The sequence below is a fragment of the Pan paniscus genome, chromosome 10 (genome assembly GCF_029289425.2).
Source record: "Pan paniscus chromosome 10, NHGRI_mPanPan1-v2.0_pri, whole genome shotgun sequence".
Classification (NCBI taxonomy): domain Eukaryota; kingdom Metazoa; phylum Chordata; class Mammalia; order Primates; family Hominidae; genus Pan; species Pan paniscus.
In genome coordinates, this window is record NC_073259.2 from 43125459 (window position 1) to 43148664 (window position 23206).

Genomic DNA, 23206 nt, shown 5'->3' on the forward strand with positions numbered 1-23206 from the left:
CATCAGAAGGTTCTATTCCAACCAATTAAATCCCCATTTGTTAGGTTATGTCAGTCTTGTAAAAGGAGACAGCAAAATGATTAGAGTATGCATAAGTCATTTCCATCAACAGGTTTCAAGCAGTCTTTACTTGGGTTTAAAAACAGTGCTTCATGCATTTACAGTAAGTTATTACAGAACTCTAAGTCACTGATGCACACACAAAAGCTAAACCCAACTTACTAACTCTATGCAGACCTCTCCTGATCTCCCCAGGCTGGGCAGTAATTAGTACCTTACAGGTGTGATCCGTGGCCCAGAGAAGGCAGCCACTGTCAGTTACAGTTGGACTGCTGCATCACAGTGGAGGCAGCAGAGTTGAAGATCCACAGAGGGCTGTAATACAGCCCAGAAAAGACAATGGAGAGTGAAGGCTAGAAACATTGAGGAAGGGGTCAAGAAGCACTTGTACTTCCTGTTATCTTTTCCAATAGAATATTCCTGCAAGTTACCCATCAAAAAAAGGTGTTCAGAGGGTTTGAAAAAGAAGTGGTTAGCCCATGCCAGTGAAGGTGACAAAAAACAAAACAACTTGATTTTTGGTCATATCAGAAAGGATGGAGGGAAACACCCAAGTACATGCACAGACACGAGTGCTCCAGCCAAAGGAGTGCTGTTTTCACCAGCCACAAATTTTCTAACAGCAACAACAAAACCCCACAGATGTAAGTAACATGGAAGTGGATCAGTCCTAAGCCAAATAAGGATTCCCACCTGGGGCAAAAGCTGACTTCCTAGGACATGAACTGAACATATCACAGTAAAAGCCCAGTAGAGGCTGCTGCCAGTTCCAGCTATTAGTAATTATGAGGGGGACAGGATGACACCTCACACGGGCCACCCCTAGCAAGAGGGTTTGTTTCAGTTCTAGCTGTGAGGGGAATGTCTGCAGTTCCCACATGTGTGCCATGCTGTGAAGCCCATGGCCCCTGCTCCTCTCTCTGCCTCCCACACACTTAACAGTCCACACAGACTTTGCTGGCAAGTGCTGTTTGTTCCTGCACTGCTATACTATACGACTGCAGGACAATGCCATCCGCTCCATGGTTCATTCAGCGCCTTGTCCCAAGGTAGTTGGTGGAGAGCAGGACCACGTTGTGCAGCAAGAGAGACAGCTCAGCTTCTGAAAACACCACAGTGTTAGTGGTTTGGCTTGGGAACACTGCCTTATAACTGCCTTGTTATATATGGCTTAAGCCTGGAGGCAGGAAGCCAAGTGCAGGGAGGGGTGGAATGAAGAAGCTGTTTTTCTCAAAGTTCCCCTTCTTTGTTTCAGCCCCTGTATGCATGCCTTCCTTTCCTTCTACTATATATTCGTATCAGCTCATCCTCTATTTCTCATGTGATTGCAGTAGAAAATTCAGAGATGGTAATGGTACTAAACACCAGTCGCCTTGGGATTCTTCTGGTAGAAGTTGGTGCTCTAGGGACATTTCTCAGCTTCAAGATTAGTAGGCCTACCCTAACATCCAAAGGCCCACAAAACATCAAGACCTAGCCTAAACAGGGGGCAAACAAGCCTAATACATACCCTCAGATGCTTTGTGTTTGGTCAGCAGACTGTTTTTTTTCTGAGTTTGAATGCCTTTAGACCAGTACTTCTCAACGGGGACAATCCTGCCTCTCTCCTCCCCACCCCTAGGACATTTGGCAATGTCTAGAGACATTTTTGGTTGAGACAACTGCGGGTGAAGGGGTGCTACTGGCATCTAGTGGGTAGAGGCTAGGGATACTGCTATAATAAATACCTATAAAGAACAGGATAGGCTGGGCATGGTGGCTCACGCCAGTGATCCCAAAACTTTGGGAGGCCGAGGCCAGCGGATCACCTGAGGTCGGGAGTTCGAGATCAGCCTGACCAACATGGAGAAACCTGGTCTCTACTAAAAAAAAATACGAAATTAGCTGGGCGTGGTGGTGCATGCCTGTAATCCCAGCTACTTGGGAGGCTGAGACAGGAGAATCACTTGAACCCAGGAGGCAGAGGTTACGGTGAGCCGAGATCGCACCATTGCACTCCAGCCTGGGCAACAAGAGCGAAACCCCGTCTCAAAATAAATAAATAAATAAATAAATAAATAAATAAAGCACAGGATATCCCCCCATAAGGAAGTGCCAAGGTTGGAAAATTCACACTAGCATGCATTCACTCTTATGTTTCCACAGTCCCCACTACTCCCTCTTGTCTTATGGCCTACTTCGTTACCTGCCGGGCATGCAGTAGGCATGTGAGTTTGTGCCCTTTCAATTAGATGTATGTATATATATGTCTCACAGTACTCAATAATTAACTCCAAAATGACCTCAGAATAAAATACAAAAGTGACTTGGATTTTAGTGGTATAATCACAGAAATGTGTTTTACCTTTCAGGCTGCAGGAAATCTGCAGCCATTCTCCCAGCCAAGTTCGACACCTATCTTCACCAATATGCGTAGAATTCAGGCCACGGAGATAACAAGCCTATACCACTCAGAACAGAAATGGTCCTTAATAATCATAGAGTGATTACTTACGCCAAGGAAATGGAAATCCACAAACAATCCTAAATCTCCTTTAAATAAGTTACAATCTCACCGGGCACGGTGGCTCGTGCCTGTAATCCCAGCACTTTGGGAGGCCGAGGTAGGCGGATCACGAGGTCAGGAGTTGGAGACCAGCCTGGCCAATATGGTGAAACACCATCTCTACTAAAAAATACAAAAATTAGCCAGGCGTGGTGGCATGCACCTGCAGTCCCAGCTACTCGGGAGGCTGAGGCAGGAGAACCACTGGAACCTGGGAGGCGGAGGTTGCAGTGAGCCAAGATCATGCCACTGCACTCCAGCCTGGGCAACAGAGCGAGACTGTGTCTCAAAAAAAAAAAAAAAAAAAGTTACAACCTCATTCCCACATGAAGCCTTTCCTCGTGGCAATTTGAAAACTAGTGATGGACAAGATGACAAGCAAAGAGTCCTATATAAGCTAAAATAGTAGGTCTAAACTGCAGTATCCTTGCTTTCTGAAGTGCCAGAAGAAAAGAAATACAAACCAAAATTTCTGTGGGCAATTCCTTCCCCCTAGCTAAGTTTCTTGAGAAAAAAGACACAGAAATGAGGTGAGGAGCTGGGCGCAGTGGCTCATGCCTGTAATCCCAACACTTTGAAAGGCCAAGGCGGGAGGATCACTTGAGCCCAGGAGTTCAAGACCAGCCTGGGCAACATAGTGAGACCCTGTCTCTACAAAAATAAAAAATAATTTTTTTGGGGTGGGGGGGTTTTGAGACAGAGTCTCACTCTATCACCCAGGCTGGAGTGCAGTGGTGCGATCTTGGCTCACTGCAATCCACCTCCTGGGTTCAAGCAATTCTCATGTCTCAGCCTCCCAAGTACCTGGGATTACAGGCATGTGCCACCACTCCTGGCTAATTAAAAAATAATTTTTAAAAAGGCCGGGCACAGTGGTTCACGGCTGTATTCCCAGCACTTTAGGAGGCCAAGATGGGAGGATTGCTTGAGGCCAGGAGTTCAAGACCAGCTTGGTCAAAATAGTGAGACTGAAAAATAAATTACTATGCTGGGTGCGGTAGCTCATACCTGTAGTCTTGGCACTTTGGGTGGATGGATCACTTGAGGCCAGGGGTTTGAGATCAGCCTGGCAAACATGGTGAAACCATCTCTACTAAAAATACAAAAAATTAGCTGGGCGTGGTGGTGCACACCTGTAATCCAGCTACTTGGGAGGCTGAGGTAGGAGGATCACTTGAACCGGGAGGCAGAGGTTGCAGGGAGCCAAGACTGTGCCACTGTACTCTAGCCTGGGCAACAGAATGAGACTCTGTCTCAAAATAAATAAATAAATAAAAATAAATCATAAATAAATAAATGAAGTGAGAGAATAAAGAAGCTGGGTTCTATATAACAAACAAGACAAGGAGCCCCTGTAAACCTCCGGCCTGCCGTAGGCTCAAAAGCACACCAAGGATTGAGGGTTGATGTTGCAATCAAGCTCTTACCGATTTTACTTCCTGAGCAGTCAGCTGGCCAATCCCCAGCTTTGCCAAAGCCTTGTCCAGTTGGTGAATCACAGTTGTATGAGTCTTCAAACGATGTCTCAACAAGGGAGGAGGCAGGTAAGATGTGAGAAGCATGGCCCGGCTCAAGGCTTTCTGTAACACAACCACATAGGAGGGGAAAGGCAAATAGTATGAGCTCAAGCAAACACCTGAAACATGGTGATGCTATGGAAAAGAGAAGCCCTCAAAGTGCTCACCACGTGCAAAGCCTGGAGTTGGTTCATGCCCAGAGGATGGTTAGAGAAACACTCTCTCAGAGCCAAGATATCATGTATTGCTGGGTGGGTACCACGCTGTATCTTGGAAGAGGTAAGAGATTTGTAGATGTTAGGAAAGTCCTGACTACTCCTCTTAGCTAGTTTTAGTGCACACTGAATCTAACAAGATTCCACATTTGTAGGAAGGGTTAACTGCAGGAATACCTTGGTGCACAGATCTGTCAGACGCCACCGGAGTCCTGCATCAGAAATGAAAGGGATGACCTTTTCTAAATAACTAATAATTTCTGGGTGGGACTGCTTCCGGAAAGCATGATAGATATCTAAGAAATCAGTTTGTTGTTTTGGGGTCCAGAAATGCCTGATCAGTAGTTGCCTGGGAAACAGGTACCTGAAAGGAGAAAGAATCACAAACTCACTTGCTGAAACTGGCTTCTTTCAGAGGAAGCCAAAGAAAGCATTTGGTAGACATGAATACTAGGAAGAAGAGATGGAGACACTATTTCTCTACCTCAGTGTTCTTTTTCTTTCTTAGTTTTTTTTTTTTTTTTTTTTAAGAGACAGGGTCCCCTCTCTCACCGAGGCTGGAGTACAGTGGCAAGATCACAGCTCACTGCAGCCTTGACCTCCTAGGCTCAAGCAATCCTCCCACCACAGCCTACTGAGTAGCTGGGACTACAGGCACAGGCCACTATGCCTGGCTAAGTTTTTAATTTTTTTGCAGAGACGGGTCTTGCTATATTGCCCAGGGTGGTCTCGAACTCCTGGTCTCAAGCAATCTTCCTGCTTCAGTCTCCCCAAGTGCTGGGATTACTGGTGAGAGCCACTACAGTCAGCCCTTTCTCTTAAGTGACTCTCAGACCAAAGTTTATAAGACACACTGAAGCACAATTTCAAGCACCATTACTGAAATGTGATGTGAAAGGAAGGACTAGCAGAATAGCCTGCCATGCAGCAATCAGATATAATGACTCATTTTGAACTAAAGCATGTGAAGAGCATGCTTTAGAGACAGTTGCAGCCTGACCTGGACACTATATGTGATGTTGACAATCTAACTATAGCACAGTCCTTATGTGGACCCAGTATGTAAAAGGCAACTGATTTGTTGTTTTTTTTTTTGAGACGGAGTCTCGCTCTGTCACCCAAGCTGGACTGCAGTGGCGCGATCTCGGCTCACTGCAACCTCTGCCTCCTGGGTTCATGCGATTCTACTGCCTCAGCCTCCCAAGTAGCTGGGATTACAGGCACCCGCCACCACACCTAGCTAGTATTTTGTATTTTTAGTAGAGACAGGGTTTCACTGTGTTAGCCAGGATGGTCTCAATCTCCTGACCTTGTGATCTGCCCGCCTCGGCCTCCCAAAGTGCTGGGATTACAGGCGTGAGCCACCGCACCTGGCCACGATTTGTTTTTTAATTTATTTATCTACGTGTTTGGTGGTTTTAAAACATGACCTCAAATTCTCTGGCACTTGTCTTATGGAGAGCTGAGGTCTACATCCTGCCCTTTTTTCATTCTAGGTGACTGATTCAATCAATAGGACAGAGCAGCAGTGAGTCTATGTGACCTTCAAGACAGGGTTATAAAGTCATGTAGATTCTTACTAGAACCCCTCACTCTTGGAGCCCTGAGCTCCCAAGTTAGAAGTCCCACTATCTTGAGGCTGCCATACTGAAGAAGCCACATCTGGGCACTCTGGTTGACAGTTCTAGCCGTGTAGCCATCCCTGCCAGGGCACCAGACATAAGAGTGATATTGGACCTTCCAGACTAGTCCATTCAGCAGCTAAATATCACTAAGGGACCTCTGTCAACCCTACATGGAAGAGAGAAATCAACCGCCCACCTGAGCACTGCCCTAATTCTTGACCTACAAAATCATGAAAATGATTTATACGATTGTTTTATGCTATTAAGCTTTGAAGTTATTTGTTATACAGCAATAGATAATGAATGACATGCAAGATCACAGTTAAGAAATGTCATTTTTGGATATGAAGTAATAAAAATGTTATCAGAATACGAAATGTACTTTTCCTAAAGAAATTAGTCTAAAAGTACTCTCTCTCGGGGAGTGAGAGAGCCTCTAGGGATGATGGAGAAGGTCACTATCTTATTTCACATGACTCAGGGCAGCTAAGAGATAGGGAGAGTCTAGGCCACCTACACTTATAGCTGTGATGTGTCACAGTAACCAAGGTCTTCCTAAGTGGCTTTTATGAACCTTGGAATAATGAGAAGATTGGAGCAGAAGTTTGATAACCTCTGCCTATCTTCTGAAGTGAGTTCTGTTTAAAGTAATTCTTAATTTTAAAAAATTGATACATCTTCAAGATGTTGGGGAGATGGAAGTCTGTACTCACATTAGCAAGAAGACCAGGTAGTTGGCAAAAGGTGGAATGGAAATAATACCTAGGAAAAGACACTTGGTGACGTCTTGGCGGAACTAAGCAGAAATAAACACAGATGCAGTTTTAACCCAAATAAGTTGTTAATACAATAGACAATCCATCCACCCCACTGTACAGTAAACTTCTATTACAGCCCAGAAAAAGGACCAAATTTCTTTCTTTTTCTTTTTGAGATGGAGTCTTGCTCTGTCACCTAGGCTGGAGTGCAGTGGTGCGATCCTAGCTCACTGCAACCTCTGCCTCCTGGGTTCAAGTGATCCTCCTGCCTCAGCCACCCGAGTAGCTGGGATTATTGGCATAAGCCGCCACTCTAGGCTAACTTTTGTATTTTTAGTCGAGACAGGGTTTCACCATGTTGGACAAGCTGGTATCAATCTCCTGACCTCCAGTGATCTGCCCGCCTTGGCTTCCCAAAGTGCTAGGATTACAGGCATGAGCACTGCATGTGGTCCCCAAGTTTATTTCTATTTACTTCTGGATGGTTAGTTCCTTGAGGACAAAACCTCTGACTTATTTACTTTTGTATCCCAAATAATGTCTAGTACAGAGCCTGACATTATACCAAATCCTTCAGTGAACTCTCCCTGATCTGCGGAATGGGTCCTAGATTCTTACTCTCAGCTTCAAAACGACCCAAGTCACCACCAAATACTACTTTCATGCTGCCCTTTGGATCCTTGCAGACTTTTTTTTTTTGAGACAAAGTTTTGCTCTTATCACCCAGGCTGGAGTGCAGTGGCGCGACCTTCACTCACTGCAACCTCCGCCTCCCAGGTTCAAGCAATTCTCCTGCCTCAGCCTCCCGAGTAGCTGGGACTAGGACTACAGGCGCCTGCCACCATGCCCAGCTAATTTTTGTATTTTCAGTAGAGATGGGGTTTCACCATGTTGGCCAGGCTGGTCTCAAGCTCCTGACCTCAGGTGATCCGTCCACCTCGGTCTCCCAAAATACTGAGATTACAGGCGAGAGCCACTGTGCCTGGCTGCCCTTGCAGACTTTTATTTTCATTTTATTATTATTTTTTTTTTGAGATGGAGTCTTGCCCTGTCACCCAGGCTGGAGTGCAATGGCATGATTTTGGCTCACTGCAACCTCTGCCTCCCGGGTTCAAACGATTCTCCTGCCTCAGCCTCCCGAGTAGTTGGGATTACAGGCACCCGCCACCACACCCAGCTAATTTTTGTATTTTCAGTAGAGATGGGGTTTCACCTTGTGGGCCAGGCTGGTCTCGAATTCCTGACTTCGTGATCTGCCTGCCACGGCTTCCCAAAGTGCTGGGATTACAGGCGTGAGCCACCACGCCCGGCCCCCTTGCAGACTTTTGTTACGTTCCGAAACTACTTAGATTTTAGTATTTACAACTTTCATTCAGAAAGTGTGCCAGAAATTCTATGGAGCTCTTGCTATGGAGGGCTACAACTCTGGATGAACCCAATTCTTACAAATAATCTGATGCCTCATTCAGTTCAATATTTTGTTCTCATGGCAAAGGGCAAAAGCTTGATCAATGGTGAACAACAAATGAAAGAAAAAACCTTGAGATCTTGATTAAATGTAATTACCTCACCATGAACTTCTGGATATCTGCCCCTGGCCCATACCTGTCTCAAATGCTCCATCTCCCGGTATGGAAGTTGATGAAACTTTATATTGTGCTTCCACATATTTGTCTTTATTCTTCTAGCCTTTTTGGCATCAGCCCATAACATCTGCAATCCTGCCTCATTAAAGTAGAGGACAGAGTGTGATGTTATCCCAGTTTAAATCTTAACCACAGCTTCCTACTCCATGTTCAATCACATGCAAACACTCTCACCCCTCCCCAACAATACTCAAAGCTTTAAACTAGTTAACTTGAAACTCCTGAGGTCAACCCGAATCTCTTTTCTCAACATTTTTTCCCCTAGCACATTGCCTCTCTTCTAGCTACGTTTGGCTTCTGTAATCTGCTATGGAATGGTCTCCCTCTTCTGTTTCATTGGTCACTCCTTTTTAAAAATCAAGCTCCCTAACTTCAGAAAGTCTTGCTAAATTAACCCTATGTATTCCCCAGCCAGATATTAATTTAATCTCCTTTCTGGAACTTTTTTTTTTCTTTTTTTTGAGATGGAATCTCACTTTGTTGCCCAGGCTGGAGTGCAGTGGTGCGATTTCGGCTCACTGCAACCTCCACCTCCCAGGTTTATGCAATTCTCCCACCTCAGCTTCCCAAGTAGCCAGGATTACAGGCGTGTGCCACCATGCCTGGCTAATTTTTGCATTTTTAGTAGAGATGGGGTTTCACCATGTGGACAGGCTGGTCTTGAACTCCTGACCTCAAGCAATCCACCTGCCTCGGCCTCCCAAAGTGCTGGGATTACAGGCATGAGTCACTGCGCCCGGCCTGGAACACTTATTTTTGTTTTTGAGATGGAGTTTTGCTCTGTCGCCCAGGCTGGAGTGCAGTGGCGCAATCTCGGCTCACTGCAACGTCCACCTCCTGAGTTCAAGCAATTCTCCTGCCTCAGCCTTCCGAGTAGCTGGGATTATAGGTGCCCGTCACCACACCTGGCTAATTTTTGTATTTTTAGTAGAGACTGGGTTTCACCATGTTGGCCAGGCTGGTCTCAAACTCCTGACCTCATGATCCGCCCGCCTTGGCCTCCCAAAGTGCTGGGATTACAGGCGTGAGCCACCGTGCCCAGCCTGGAACACTTTTTAAAGTAGTTTAGTTCAATATATTTTTATGATTACATTTAAAATTTTCATTTTATGAAAATTCTTGCATCTAATTTTTTTCTTTTCTTTTTTTTTTTTTGAGATGGGAGTTTCACTGTTGTTGCCCAGGCTGGAGTGCAATGGTGCGATCTTGGCTCACCGCAACCTCCGTCTCCCAGGTTCAAGCGATTCTCCTGCCTCAGCCTCCCTAGTAGCTGGGATTACAGGCATGTGCCACTATACCTGGCTGATTTTGTATTTTTAGTAGAGACGGTGCTTCTCCATGTTGGTCAGGCTGGTCTCAAACGCCCAACCTCAGATGATCCGCCCGCCTCGGCCTCCCAAAGTGCTGGGGTTACAGGCATGAGCCACTGCGCCCGGCTTCTTGCATCTATTTTTTTAATGCTTTCATATTTATCAATGATTTACATGTCATTATATGATGTCTCGATTGTCTTCAAAATAATACATAAGGCAAGTATATAACTAGGATTGGCAGCCATGAGTTATGATAATGAAGTGAGGTGAATACATGGAAGTTTGTTACACTACTCTCTCTACATCTGTGTGTTTAAAAATTTCCATAATAGTTGGCCGGGCGCGGTGGCTCAAGCCTGTAATCCCAGCACTTTGGGAAGCCGAGGCAGGCGGATCACGAGGTCAGGAGTTCGAGACCACCCTGGCCAATATGGTGAAACCCCACCTCTACTAAAAATAAAAAAATTAGCCTGGTGTGGTGGCAGGCGCCTGTATTCCCAGCTACTTGGGAGGCTAAGGCAGGAGAATTGCTTGAACCCGGGAAGCAGAGGTTGCAGTGAACCGAGATCATGCCATTGCACTCCAGCCTGGGCGACACAGTGAGACTCAAAAAAAAAAAAAAATTCATAATAAAAAGCTTAAAAACAAACACATGCTTTCATCCCTTTCTCTCATTTGATCCTATTTATCTACATGAAAACAGAAAAAGCAGCCAATTTTATCTCTACAAATTAAGGATAAGTAATTTTTCAAGTCCATGAAGCTAGTAATTATGATAATGTTCAGATTTGACAATGTAGTTTATTATAGTGTTATGATAAAAGCATAGAGCATATTATAGATTTGGTGCAAAAGCAATTGTGGTTTTTGCCACTGAAAGCCAAAAGCCGCAATTACTTTTGCACCAACCTATAATATTGTTAGGTAACATTTAGATGAAAATAACTTAACATTTACTTGGCACTTACTAGGGATCAGGACCTGTTCTAGGTACTTTACATGTATCAATTTTTAAAATCTTCATAACCATGTGATAGGTAGGTTCCATTACTCCCATTTTACACATAAGAAAACCAAGGAAAGAGGGGTTAATTAATTAGTCCAATCACACAGTGACGAACTGGGATTTGAATCAGGCAATCTGGCTCCAGAGTAGACACTTGACACGATACATATCTTCTCCTAGTAACTAAGGATCTCTGATTTGAAATAAAACATTTAGAAACCAAGTATTATGTAGTGCTATTGCCACTACAACATACTACCTAATTTAGATTCATAACAAGGGTTAGACCTCATTTTCCTATGGATAAGTCAACTGATAAATCACAGGGCAGGTCTATACAGCCACAGATCCCTGCTGTGTGCAAGGCAAAAAATTTCTACTATAGCCAGGTGTGTGGTTAAGAAAGTACGAGAACATACCTATATTCTCCCTCCCTCATGTTGCTGTCATAAGTTGTTTCTCATAACATCTTTCTAGAAACATTCTCAAGAAGTGCTAATTTATAAGAATTAGTTTAAGGCGCAGGCATTTATGAAATATATCTCGGCTCACATCCCCATAGCAGAACCTGCAAATGATCTTATTTATGCTAACTCTTTGACCCTGCCCAAGAGCTGATTCCGGAATTTCTATTATAGTTTCGTTTTTACCTTTCATGAAGATTGTGTACAGAACATAGAAGCGGGGGAAATGACGACCCAAGAAACGATGGTATTTCCCATTAATCGCTTTTGTCTTGGTTACCACATAAGACATCAAGTTCTTCACATCTGCCTTTGGAGAAAGGTGAAGCTTTGAAGACCTACAAGGAAGATCAAAGAGACTATCTGGGAATCAGTCCTAGAAGCTCCCTCACGCCTTGAGTCCCTAATGTAAAGCAGGAGTCTCGGAGATTGTATCCCAAGGCTTGACACTTCTGAAATCCAAGGAAGGTCTTGGGGTCAAGAAGAGATAGGCAATCAGACTGTGAAACACAAATCAGGCAAAGGCCAGGCAGGAAAGGAACTCAGGGTATGCCTCTGGAGAGAGCGCAATGCCTGTGGGACAATTTGAACTGCAGGCTAAGTCAGAAAGAGGTGGAATCGAGATAGCAGCGGTAAAACCTGAGCCGAAAAACTGAGGCTGAAAGATGAGCTCAGGACACGCGGGGAAACCAGACAATAAGGGGCACTGAGAGTACAGAGGGTCAGGAAGCCGGGTCACTAGTGGGGATCGGAGTTTGAATCCTGAACAGAATAAAAATTCCAGGGCCAAGGCGTGGAACTCTGAGAATTAAGAGACAGAATGCAAGCAAGGTTGAGACACTGGAAGAGTCTGGACGTCAAAAATGCTTTTCTCGCTACAGGTCCCTCACCGAGGGGCCCCCCAAGCCAGGCCAGAGCGACCAAGTTGCAGCCTCCGGGTGACGAAATGTCCAGGGGTGACTGCCGAGCCCCACACAGCCGACCGAGCCCAGCACACCCTGGAGAGCGCCATCTTCACAGCGAGGGAAGCGGGAGAGAAGAGGTTGTCTTTGGGTCAAAGTTAACCGTACGTCGCGTTCGTTCGAAGACGCATGCGTCTTTTCTGAGCGCTGATTGGTAGCCATAGCCTGCTTGGCTCCAGCACAAGCCAGGAGAGGGAAGGACTCAAAGACTAAGTGCGGAAGGAGGGCCAGGATTGGACACAGCAGTACTTCCAGGTTTAAAGGCGCCGGAAACAGGGTGTCCCAGAGGGAGCGAGTTCTTATGCCACTGGTGTGGGTTTGCGATGCGGAGGGCACCCTCTCCTTGAGGCGCCCAGTGACCCTCCGCGATTCCTTAGGGCCTCAGGGCTTCCCAGCGCCGCCCTTGCCCTCTGCCTGGACTCGGGGCGTCGGAGCCTCGACTGTTAGGTAGCAGATGTCAGTTTGCCAGTGCCTGGGGCTGGGAGGACCCGCGGCGCCCTCTAATGGTGCCGGCGTGGATAGGCCGGGAACTGTCCACTTTCCAGTGAGTCTGGCGGCGAAGGTTGGAGGCCTGGGAGCGGCCCCTGTGCGGACTGAGTACACTTTTTCCTCTCTTTGTCGTTTCCAGAACTAAGTTTGTGGGAAAATGGTTTTCGTTAAGCACCTACCGAAGACCAAGCTCTGTCTCAACTTAAATGTTACTATTCTGAGAGGATTTCTGTGACCACCCTATCTGAAGCAGTGCCGGCGAAAAGGACACACTTCACACTTATTCTCATGTTACTCTGTTTTGTTTTGTTTTGTTGTTTTGTTTTTGTGACAGTTTTGCTCTGTCGCCCCGGCTGGAGTGCAGTGGCGCGATCTTGGCTCACTGCAGCCTCCGCCTCCTGGGTTCAAGCGATTATCCTGCCTCAGCCTCCCGAGTATCTGGGATTACAGGCGTCCGCCACCACGCCCGGCTAATTTTTGTATTTTTAGTAGAGACGGGATCTCACTATGTTGGTCAGGCTGGTCTTCAACTCCTGGCCTCAAGTGATCCGCCAGCCTTGGCCTCCCAAAGTGCTGGGATTACAGGCGTGAGCCACTGCACCCGGCCTTGTATTTTCTTTGTAGCATCTATCACTTACAGTGTTAATGTATTTGTGTCCTTGTTTGACAGCTCCCTGAACTAGAATGAGGGTAAGCATCTTCTCTGCCTTGTTCATTGCTGCACCTCCAACACTAGGTGCCTTACTTAGCACATAGTAGGTGCTCAGTAAACATGTTTGAATAGAGTCATACTTGAAACTAAGAAGGATTCCCAGAAGTGGTACTTAACTGCCTCCAAGAATTAACAGTCCTCTTGGATATATATGAATATTTATTCTTCATGGAAGGTGGTAGAGCATCCCATGTGGGTTCCCTGGATATAGGTTCAATCTTGGCATTGACGTTTGTTTTAGTGAATGTTACCTTGGATATGTCACTTTAGCTCTGAGTTTATTTCCCTTATAATAGTACCTACTTTATAAGAAATCTTTGAGGATCCAAAGAGAATACAGCTGTGAAAGCTCCCACATCTGTATAATGCTTTATGGGTCACAGAGCTTTATATTAGCACAGGTTATTAATGACTGTACCACTCGTGCAGTCAGAGGAAAAGTTTTAAAAGATGGCCCTGGATCTTCACAAGTGTTGGGTAGATGGGGTGGACGGGATAGAAAGTTGACTAAGACGGCTGGGCGCCGTGGCTCATGCCTGTAATCCCAGCACTTTGGGAGGCCGAAGCGGGCTGATTACCCGAGGTCAGGAGTTCGAGACCAGCCTGGACAACATGGTGAAACCTCGTCTCTACTAAGAATACAAAAATTAGCCGGATGTGGTGGTGGGCGCCTGTAATCCCAGCTACTTGGGAGGCTGAGGCAGGAGAATCGCTTTAACCCAGGAGGCGGAGGTTGAGGTGAGCCAAGATCGCACCACTGCACTCCAGCCTGGGCAACAGAGTGAGACTGTCTCAAAAAAAAAAGAAAAGTTGACTAAGACGTGGTCTTCATATTCAGGTAGTTTTTTGTTTTTGTTTTTGTTTTTTGGAGACAGAGTCTCACTCTGTCACCCAGGCTGGAGTGCAGTGGCACAATTTCAGCTCACTGCAACCTTCATCTCCCGGATTCAAGTGATTCTCCTGCCTCAGCCTCCCGAGTAGCTGGGTTTACAGGCACCTGCCACCATGCCCAGACAACTTTTGTATTCTTTTTTTTTTTTTTTGACACAGAGTCTCGCTCTGTTGCCCAGGCTGGAGTGCAGTGGTGCAATCTCGTCTCACTGCAACTTCCGCCTCCCGGGTTCACACCATTCTCCTGCATCAGCCTCCCGAGTAGCTGGGACTGCAGGTGCCCACCACCACACCTGGCTAATTTTTTGTATTTTTAGTAGAAACGGGGTTTCACCATGTTAGCCAGGATGGTCTCGATCTCCTGACCTTGTGATCCTCCCACCTCGGCCTCCCAAAGTGCTGGGATTAGAGGTGTGAGCCACCACACCCAGTCCACTTTTTGTATTCTTAGTAGAGACGTGGTTTCACCATGTTGGCCAGGCTAGTCTCGAACTGCTGAACTCAGGTGATCTGCCCACCTCAGCTTCGCAAAGTGCTGGGATTACAGGCGTGAGCCACCGTGCCCAGCCATCTTCAGGTAGCTTCTGAGTCATGTCAACTACTCAAGAATGTTCAGCTCTAAAATTCTGGAACTCTCTTGGAAAGAAGGAGACAAAATCAGAATTTTGTGGAGAAAATAGGAAGGAACTGTGTCTGAAAGGATGGAGTAGAGGGGAAGGCATTTCATGCAATGAAAGAATGTGGCAGGAACACAGGTCATTCCTCAGACTTTTCTTTCTTTCTCTTCCTTCCTTTCCTTCCTTTTCTTTCTTTCCTTCCTCTCTTTCTTTCTCTTTCTCTCTTTCTTTCTTTCATAGGGTCTCGCTGTGTCGCCCAGGCTAGAGTGCAGTGGCCCCATCATGGCTCACTGCAGCCTTGATCTCCTGGGCTCAAGTGGTCCTCTCACCTCAGCCTCCCAAGTAGCTGGGATTACAGGCGCATGCCGCCACGCCCAGCTAATTTTTGTGTTTTTAGTAGAGATAGAGATTTGCCACATTAGCCAGGCTGATCTTGAACTCCTAGACTCAAGCAATTCCCCTGCCTTGATCTCCCAAAGTGCTGGGATTACAGACTTAAGCCACTGCACCCAGCCCTTTCCTGAGATATTTATTTAGTGTTTAGGCCTCTTCCCCCTTTCCCCCGCTACACACACACACACACACACACACACACACACACACACACACACACACGCATCTTGTTGGTTCTATCTTCTAGCTGTTCTTCAATCAGCCAGCTTCCTTCTATCTTCTCTGCCACCACCCTAGGCTAAGCTGCAAGCCTCTGGTCACCACTTCTACAGCAGCCTCTTTACTGGTTTCCCTGCCATATGTTTTGTCCTCCCTCCAACCAGTTCTCCATGTTGTATGTAGCCAGAGAGAACTTTTAAAATTGCAAATCTAAGCTTGTCATTTCTCTTTATAAAACCTTTCAGGTTTCCGACTGGGCGCGGTGGCTCACGCCTGTAATCCCAGCACTTTGGGAGGCCGAGGCGGGCGAATCACGAGGTCAGGAGATCAAGACCATCCTGGCCAACATGGTGAAACCCCATCTCTTCTAAAAATACAAAAATTAGCCGGGCATGGTGGTGCGTGCCTATAATCCCAGCTCCAGCTACTCAGGAGGCTGAGGCAGGAGAATCACTTTAACTTGGGAGGTGGAGGTTGCAGTGAGCTGAGATCACACCATTGCACTCCAGCCTGGGCAACAGAGTGAGACTGTGTCTCAAAAAACAAACAAACAAAAGGCTGTGGACTGGGCACAGTGGCTCACACCTGTAATCCCAGCACTTTGGGAAGCTGAGGCAGGCAAATCACCTGAGGTCAGGAGTTCAAGACCAGCCTGACCAATATGATGAAACCCCGTCTCTACTAAAAATACAAAACTTAGGCTTGGCACAGTGGTCCATGCCTGTAATCCCAGCACTTTGGGAGGCCAAGGCAGGTGGATCACCTGAGGTCGGGAGTTCAAGACCAGCCTGACCAACATGGAGAAACCCCATCTCTACTAAAAATACAAAATTAGCCAGGCTTGGTGGCGTATGCCAGTAATCCCAACTACTCAGGAGGCCAAGGGAGAAGAATCGCTTGAACCCGGGAGGCGGAGGTTGTGGTGAGCTGAGATTGCGCCACTGCACTCCAGCCTGGGCAACAAGAACGGAACTCCATCTCAAAAAGAAAAAAAAAAAACAAAAATTAGCTGGGCATGGTGACATACACCTGTAATCCCAGCTACTCAGGAGGCTGAGAGAGGAAAATTGCTTGAACCCAGGAGGGAGAGGTTGCGGTGAGCCGAGATCACGCCATTGCCTCCAGCCTGAGCAACAAGAGCGAAACTCTGTCTCAAAAAAAAAAAAGAAAAAAGAAAAACCCAGCTGTGCCACAACCACCTTGGGCACGTGTCATCAGGTCCTCCTAAGGCTGTGTCATGTCCTTGACCTTGGCAAAATAAACTTTCTAGATTGATTGAGACCTGTCTCAGATATTTTGGGTTCACATAGGTGTGAGTCACTAAGCCAGACCTAGCTCCACTTTATACATGAGGAAAATGAGGTTCAATAATCTGCTCAAGATTGAGTCAGAATTTGAACCCAGGCAGGCTGGGCATATGAGTTAGTGCTGCACTGTATATAAACAGCTCTGTTACAGGAAACTCTTAACCCCACAGACTGAGGTTCCTGTTACTCACTTTGTAGCTAGCTATACTTATTTTTCATAGTACTTAACATCATAATTAATTAGCTGTGTCATTATACATTTCATGGCTATCTTCCCCACAGGAGTCTAAGCTCACTGTATTCCAGTCCCTGGCACACAAGGGGGGCTTATTAAATATTTATTAAATGAATATGGCCAAGCGCAGTGGCTCACATTTGTAATCCCAGCACTTTGGGAGGCTGAGGAGGATGATCACTTGAGGTCAGGAGTTCGAGACCAGCCTGGGCAAGATAGTGAAACCACGTCTCTACCAAAAATACAAAAATTAGCTGGGCGTGGTGGCACACGCCTGTAATCCCAGCTACTCTGGAGGCTGAAGCAGGAGAATCGCTTGAACCCGGGAGGTGGAGGTTGCAGTGAGCTGAGATCATGCCACTGTACTCCAGCCTGGGTGACAGAGTGAGACTTCATCTCAAAAATAAAATAAAAACTACAGAGGCTGAGCACAGTGGCTCATGCCTGTAATCCCAGCACTTTGGGAGGCCAAGGTGGGCGGATCACGAGGTCAGGAGTTTGAGACCAGCCTGACCAACATGGTGAAATCCCGTCTCTACTAAAAATACAAAAATTAGCCAGGCGTGGTGGTGTGCACCTGTAATCCCAGCTACTCAGGAGGCTGAGGCAGGAGAATCACTTGAACCCGGGAGGGGGAGGTTGCAGTGAGCCGAGATCATGCCACTGCACTCCAGCCTGGGTGACAGAGGGAGACTCCATCTCAAGAAAACAAAACAAAAAACCAGAAAGGGTTAGGCACAGTGGATCATGCTGTAATACCAGCACTTTGAAAAGCCAAGGCAGGCGGATCGAGACCAGCCTGGCCAATATGGTGAAACCCTGTCTCTACTAAAAATACAAAAATTAGCTGGGTGAGGTGGCAGGCACCTGTAATCCTGGCTACTCGGGAGGCTGAGGCAGGAGAATCGCTTGAACCTGGGAGACGGAGGTTGCAGAGAGCTGAGATCGCACCACTGCAGTCCAGCCTGGGTGACAAACCCAGAATCCATTTCAGTAAAACCCAAAAAACAAAAAACATGCCGGGCGCAGTGGCTCATACCTGTAATCTCAGCACTTTGGGAGGCTGAGGCGGGTGGATCACCTGAGGTCAGGAGTTTGGGACCAGCCTGACCAACAAGGAGAAACCCCCATCTCTACTAAAAATACAAAATTAGCCGGGCGTGGTGGTGCATGCCTGTAATCCCAGCTACTCGGGAGGCTGAGGCAGGAGAATCACTTGTACCCGGGAGGTGGAGGTTGCAGTAAGCCGAGATCACGCCATTGCACTCCAGCCTGAGCAACAAGAGCAAAACTCCATCTCAAAAACAAACAAACAAACAAACAGAAATTATATTGTATAAGCCAAGAACATACAAACACAGCATGGACTAAAAAAAAAAAAAACTGTCCTCAACTTAGATACATGTAAGGATGTCTTGCTCTGCAAATGGGGCTAGTTAACGATAAAAGTGGCGTGAATGATGATGACATTGATGATTTGAATAAAATTATGATATAAAATTTGACTGAAAAAGCATTATTTCTAAATAAATGTTTTATATGTGATTTAAAATATGTGTTGCTAAATAATATTAGACTTACATTTTCCACTAAGTAGGTGTTTAAAGTAGACATCTGACTACTTCATAAAAGGTTGGCCAAAAACTATCTTTTAGTTCTTCTCCTTGGGAAACATAAGGCATTGCCTTACATTAAAATGTGCAGCTGGGTGCAGTGGTTCACACCTGTAATCTCAGCACTTTGGGAGGCCAAGGCGGGAAGATCTTTGAGGTCAGGACTTTGAGACCAGCCTGACCAACGTGGTGAAACCCCGTCTCTACCAAAAATACAAATATTAGCCAGGCGTGGTGGTTCTTGCCCATAATCCCAGCTACCCTAGAGGCTGAGGTGGGAGGATCGCTTGAACCCGGGAGGTGGAGATTATAGTGAGCCGAGATCACACCACTTCACTCCAGCCTGGGCAACAGAGTGAGACTCTGTCTCAAAAAAAAAAAAAAGTCGAAGGAGTAGTAAATTCATAATTTTTTGTTTTTTTAGACAGAGTCTCGCTCCGTCACCCAGGCTGGAGTGCAATGGTGTGATCTCGGCTCACTGCAACCTCTGCCTCCTGGGTTCAAGCACTTCTCCCTGCCTCAGCCTCTTGAGTAGCTGGGATGACAGGTGTGAGCCACTGCGCCTGGCTGTAAATTTATAAATTCTGATGGTGGTGGCAGTAGTGGTGCTTCCAGGTGAAGAAAAGTCAGATTTGAAGTAGGTTGTGGAGAGTCAATTGGAGATTGCTTGGCAGACAAGTAGTAGGAATAAATGGCACAAGATTGGAGCCCCCAAACCCAAGTATCACTGGGAGTACCATTTCTAGGAAGAAAGAAGGAACAATATGTGCAAAGATACAGAAGAATGCAACCTTAGGGAAAGGTAAAGTTACTTTTTGTAGCAGAGGTAATAACTGCAGTGATTTGCCACTTTTAGTTACTAATTCACTAAATTTGACAAGCTGATTCGGGACAGTTATTCTTCCCAAGGAACTGGGGGGAAAATACCAGAATGAAAGAGTTTTTGTTTGTATTTTAATCTGTTTATAGAGAGGTGGTCTTGCCATGTTGCCCAGGCTGGTCTTAAACTCCTGGCCTCAAGGGATTCTTCTACCTTGATCTCCCAGAGGACTAGGATTACAGGTGTGAACCACTGGGCCCAGTCTTAAAGAGGGATTTTTTTTTTTTAAGTGAGTTTTAATTTTTTTGTAGAGACAGGGCCTCACTATGTTGCCCAGGTCAGTCTCAAACTCCTGGCCTCAAGCAACCCTCCTACCTCAGTCTCCCAAATTGCCAGGATTACAGGCATGAACCACACCGAACCCGGCCAAGGGTTTTATTTATTTATTTATTTATTTATTTATTTATTTATTTATTGAGACAGCGTCTGGCTCTGTTGCTCAGGCTGGAGCGCAGTGTCTGAATATCAGCTCACTGCAACCTACACCTCCTGAGTTCAAGTGATTCTGGTGCCTCAGCCTCCCAAGTAGCTGGGACTACAGGTCATGTACCACCATGCCCGACTGGCTAATTTTATTTTAGTAGAGACAGGGTTTCTAGCCTGGCCTGTTGCCCAGGCTGGTGTTGAACTCAAGTGATCCACCTGCCTCGGCCTCCCAAAGTGCTGGGATTACAGGCATGAGCCGCTGCGCCCAGCCCTGCCAAGGGTTTTGTTTTGTTTTGTTTTGTTTGAGACAGTTTCACTCTTGTTGCCCAGGCTGGGTGCAGTGACACCATCTTGGCTCACTGCAACTTCCGCCCTCTGGGCTCAAGCAATTCTTCTGCCTCAGCCTCTTGAGTAGCTGGGATTACAGGCACCCACCACCACACCCAGCTAATTTTTTGTATTTTTAGTAGAGATAGTGTTTCATCATGTTGGCCAGGCTGGTTTCGAACTTCTGACCTCAGGTGAGCCACCCACCTTGGCCTCCCAAAGTGCAGGGATTACAGGCATGAGCCACCGCGCCCAGCCCTGGCCAAGGGTCTTAATAACCAATGGTTAATACAGTTTTATGATACTCTCTGAGCAAGAGTAAAACCTAATTCCCAAAAACCCACCTAATCCTATTTCTTTTGTATGTATTAAAAATGTTTTAAAAGGATAATAAGAAAGAATACTATAACATTCCTCTATGTATCCACTACCCAAAATGAATAAATAGTATCATACCTATTTTCGCCTTCCAAGTCCAATTCTCTTCCTTTTCTCCTTCCCTTTAGGCATCACTTTTATATTAGCCTGCTTTCATTTTTAAAAAATTTTTAATTGTTTTATTTTTTGAGACAGAGTCTCACTCTGTCTCTCAGGCTGCAGTGCAGTGACACAATCTCGGCTAACTGCAACCTCCACCTCCTGGGTTTCAGCGATTTTCCTGCCTTAGCCTCTGAGTAGCTGGGACTACAGGCCCGTACCACAATGCCTGGCTAATTTTTGTATTTTTAGTAGAGACGGGGTTTTGCCATGTTGGCCAGTCTGGTCTCGAACTCCTGACCTCAAGTGGTCCGCCTGCCTCGGCCTCTCAAAGTGCTGGGATTACAAGCATGAGCCACTGTGCCCAGCCTAGTCTGCTTTTAATTCTTTGAATATCTATCTATCTATCTATGATGTATTTACACACACATACATATATACATACATACATCTATACACACATACATATACATACATATGAACATTTACATATATATGGTATTTCTTAATGTTTTAAAAATTCATGTAATTTGTTTCATGTGGCACTTATTTTCCTGCATCTTGTTTTGTTTCCTTAACTTTGTTTTCATAATTTGTTCATCTAGATTAAGTTCATTGATTTATTTTATTTTCTCAATTTTTTAAATTTTTATTCTTTTCTTTTGAGATGGAGTCTTGCTCTGTCAGGCTGGAGTGCAGTGGCATGATCTTCGCTCACTGCAACCTCCACCTCCCGGGTTCAAGCGATTCTTCTGCCTCAGCCTCCTGGGTAGCTGGGATTACAGGCACATGCCACCACACCAGGCTAATTTTTGTATTTTTATTAGAGACAGGGTTTTGCCATGTTGACCTGGCTGGTCTCAAACTCCTGACCTCAGGTGATCCACCCACCTCAGCCTCCCAAAGTGCTGGGATTACGTGTGTGAGCCACTGGCCCAGCAAGTTCATTCATTTAGCTTGCTGAATGGTGTTCCATCACATGAATACACCCCAATTTGCTTATCCATTTGCTGCTGATTGACATTTACATTGTTTTTAGTGTTTCATTATTACAAACACTACATTTCAGGGAATATCCTCCAACAGGTCTCCTAGTGCTAATGGATGAGAGTTTCTATGAAGGAATGTTTTTAGAGGTTTTTTTTTTGAAACCACTATGGAAATATGTTTTATATTAAGACCCAGTTCATAGATGAAATAAAAATTTAACAAAATTTAACAAAATAATACCTGCCCTTGCTATATGCACTCTGTTTCCTACTCTATTGCATTCTGTCCTATTTCATTTTTGTAAAATGCTGGACATGACTCACTACATTGATTTTATGACTCACTAATGGATGGAAAAACAATGCTCTAAGGCATTTATCTGGAAGTAGACTTTCTAGATCAAAGAATAAGTGCATTTTCAACTTGAGTAGATATTATCAAGTTGCTCTCCAAAGTGGGTGTATCAGTTTTACAGGATATCAGAGTCCTAGTTTTTCCATATCCTCACTGACAATTGAAATGGTCAGAATTTTAGATTATTGATGGTCCTGTAGATGTGAAACAAATATCATTGTCAGTTTAATTTGGAAAAAATTAGCCAGGCATGGTGGCATGTGCCTGTAGTCCCAGCTACTTGGGAGGCTGAGGTGGGAGGATCACCTGAGCCCAGGAGGTCAAGGCTGCAGTGAGCTGTGATTGGGCCACTGCACTCCAGCCTGGGCGACAGGGTGAGACTTTGTGTCCAAAAAAAAAAAAAAGAAAGAAAAAAAAGTTTTTTAGATGGGAGTTTTAAATATTTTTAATAGTCAATTTAATCAGAATGGTCCATTTTTACTTCTGCTTTTTCATAATTTTATTGTTAAAATTTTATCTTGAGTATAAAAATACTATATATTTTTTCAAATAATTTTGTTGTTGTTTTTGAGACAAGGTCTCACTCTGTCACCTAAGCTGGACTGCAATGGTGCAATCTCAGCCCACTGCAACCTCCACATCCTGGGCTCAAACGGCCCTCCTGCCTCAGCCTCTCAGGTAGCTGGGACTACAGGCATGCACCACCATGCCTGGCTAATTTTTGTATTTTTTGTAGAGACAGGGTTTCACCATGTTGCTCAGGCTGGTCTCGCACTCCTGGACTCAAGTGATCTGCCTGCCTCAGCCTCCCAAAGTGCTGGGATTACAGGTGTGAACCACTGTGCTCAGCCTTTAAAAATAAATTTAAAAAAATATATATGGAATGCTTCATGAATTTGCGTGTCATCCTTGCACAGAGTCCATGCTAATCTCTGTATCGTTCCAGTTGTAGCATATGTGCTGCCAAAGTGAGCACCAGATAATTTTGAAGTTGGTTGGCGTTTTGTTTTGTTTTGTTTTTACAACTTTAGATATTTAATTGCCCTGGAGTTTATTTTTGCCTATTCCTTTTCTGTCTTCTGATACTTCAGCACCTCATTATGTGATTCTTCACCATCTTTGGGACTCTCTGCTTCTAATCTCCTCCCTCAGAGTCTTTTTCTTG

The 23206-nt window shown here is 45.5% G+C and overlaps 1 protein-coding gene and 1 non-coding gene across 13 annotated transcripts; both read right to left on the minus strand.

Annotated features, from left to right (window-relative positions):
* Positions 1-99: 99 nt before the first annotated feature.
* LETMD1 (LETM1 domain containing 1) lies at positions 100-12565 on the minus strand. 12 transcript variants are annotated; one of them, XM_003825877.3, is made up of 9 exons: positions 12040-12565; positions 11336-11487; positions 8326-8441; positions 6676-6758; positions 4515-4701; positions 4290-4391; positions 4033-4185; positions 2405-2501; positions 100-1162 (listed from the first exon to the last, which is right to left on the minus strand). In XM_003825877.3, the coding sequence occupies exons 1-9, from the start codon at positions 12159-12161 to the stop codon at positions 1092-1094; spliced, it is 1083 nt and encodes a 360-aa protein (XP_003825925.1). In that variant the 5' UTR covers positions 12162-12565; the 3' UTR covers positions 100-1091. The 12 variants fall into 12 exon arrangements, with proteins under 12 accessions (XP_003825925.1, XP_008949500.1, XP_024786995.1 ...); XM_008951252.5 differs by having other exon boundaries at positions 11336-11508; positions 12040-12203; XM_024931227.4 differs by lacking the exon at positions 2405-2501 and having other exon boundaries at positions 11336-11508; positions 12040-12213.
* Positions 12566-22913: 10348 nt separating this feature from the next.
* LOC112436726 (U6 spliceosomal RNA) lies at positions 22914-23017 on the minus strand. The gene has a single exon (XR_003025432.1). It is a non-coding gene; the product is annotated as a U6 spliceosomal RNA (small nuclear RNA).
* Between the last annotated feature and the right edge of the window lie 189 nt (positions 23018-23206).

Bases quoted from the DNA above. Each gene is read 5' to 3' on its own strand.
- LETMD1 (XM_008951252.5), bottom strand. From the start codon at position 12,161: ATGGCGCTCTCCAGGGTGTGCTGGGCTCGGTCGGCTGTGTGGGGCTCG. The intron at 6,759-8,325 runs GTATGGGCCAGG...ATTTCTGCTTAG, and splicing joins AGATGGAGCATTTGAGACAG to TTCCGCCAAGACGTCACCAA. The intron at 4,702-6,675 runs GTGAGTACAGAC...TTCTCCTTTCAG, and splicing joins TACCTGGTCTTCTTGCTAAT to GTACCTGTTTCCCAGGCAAC.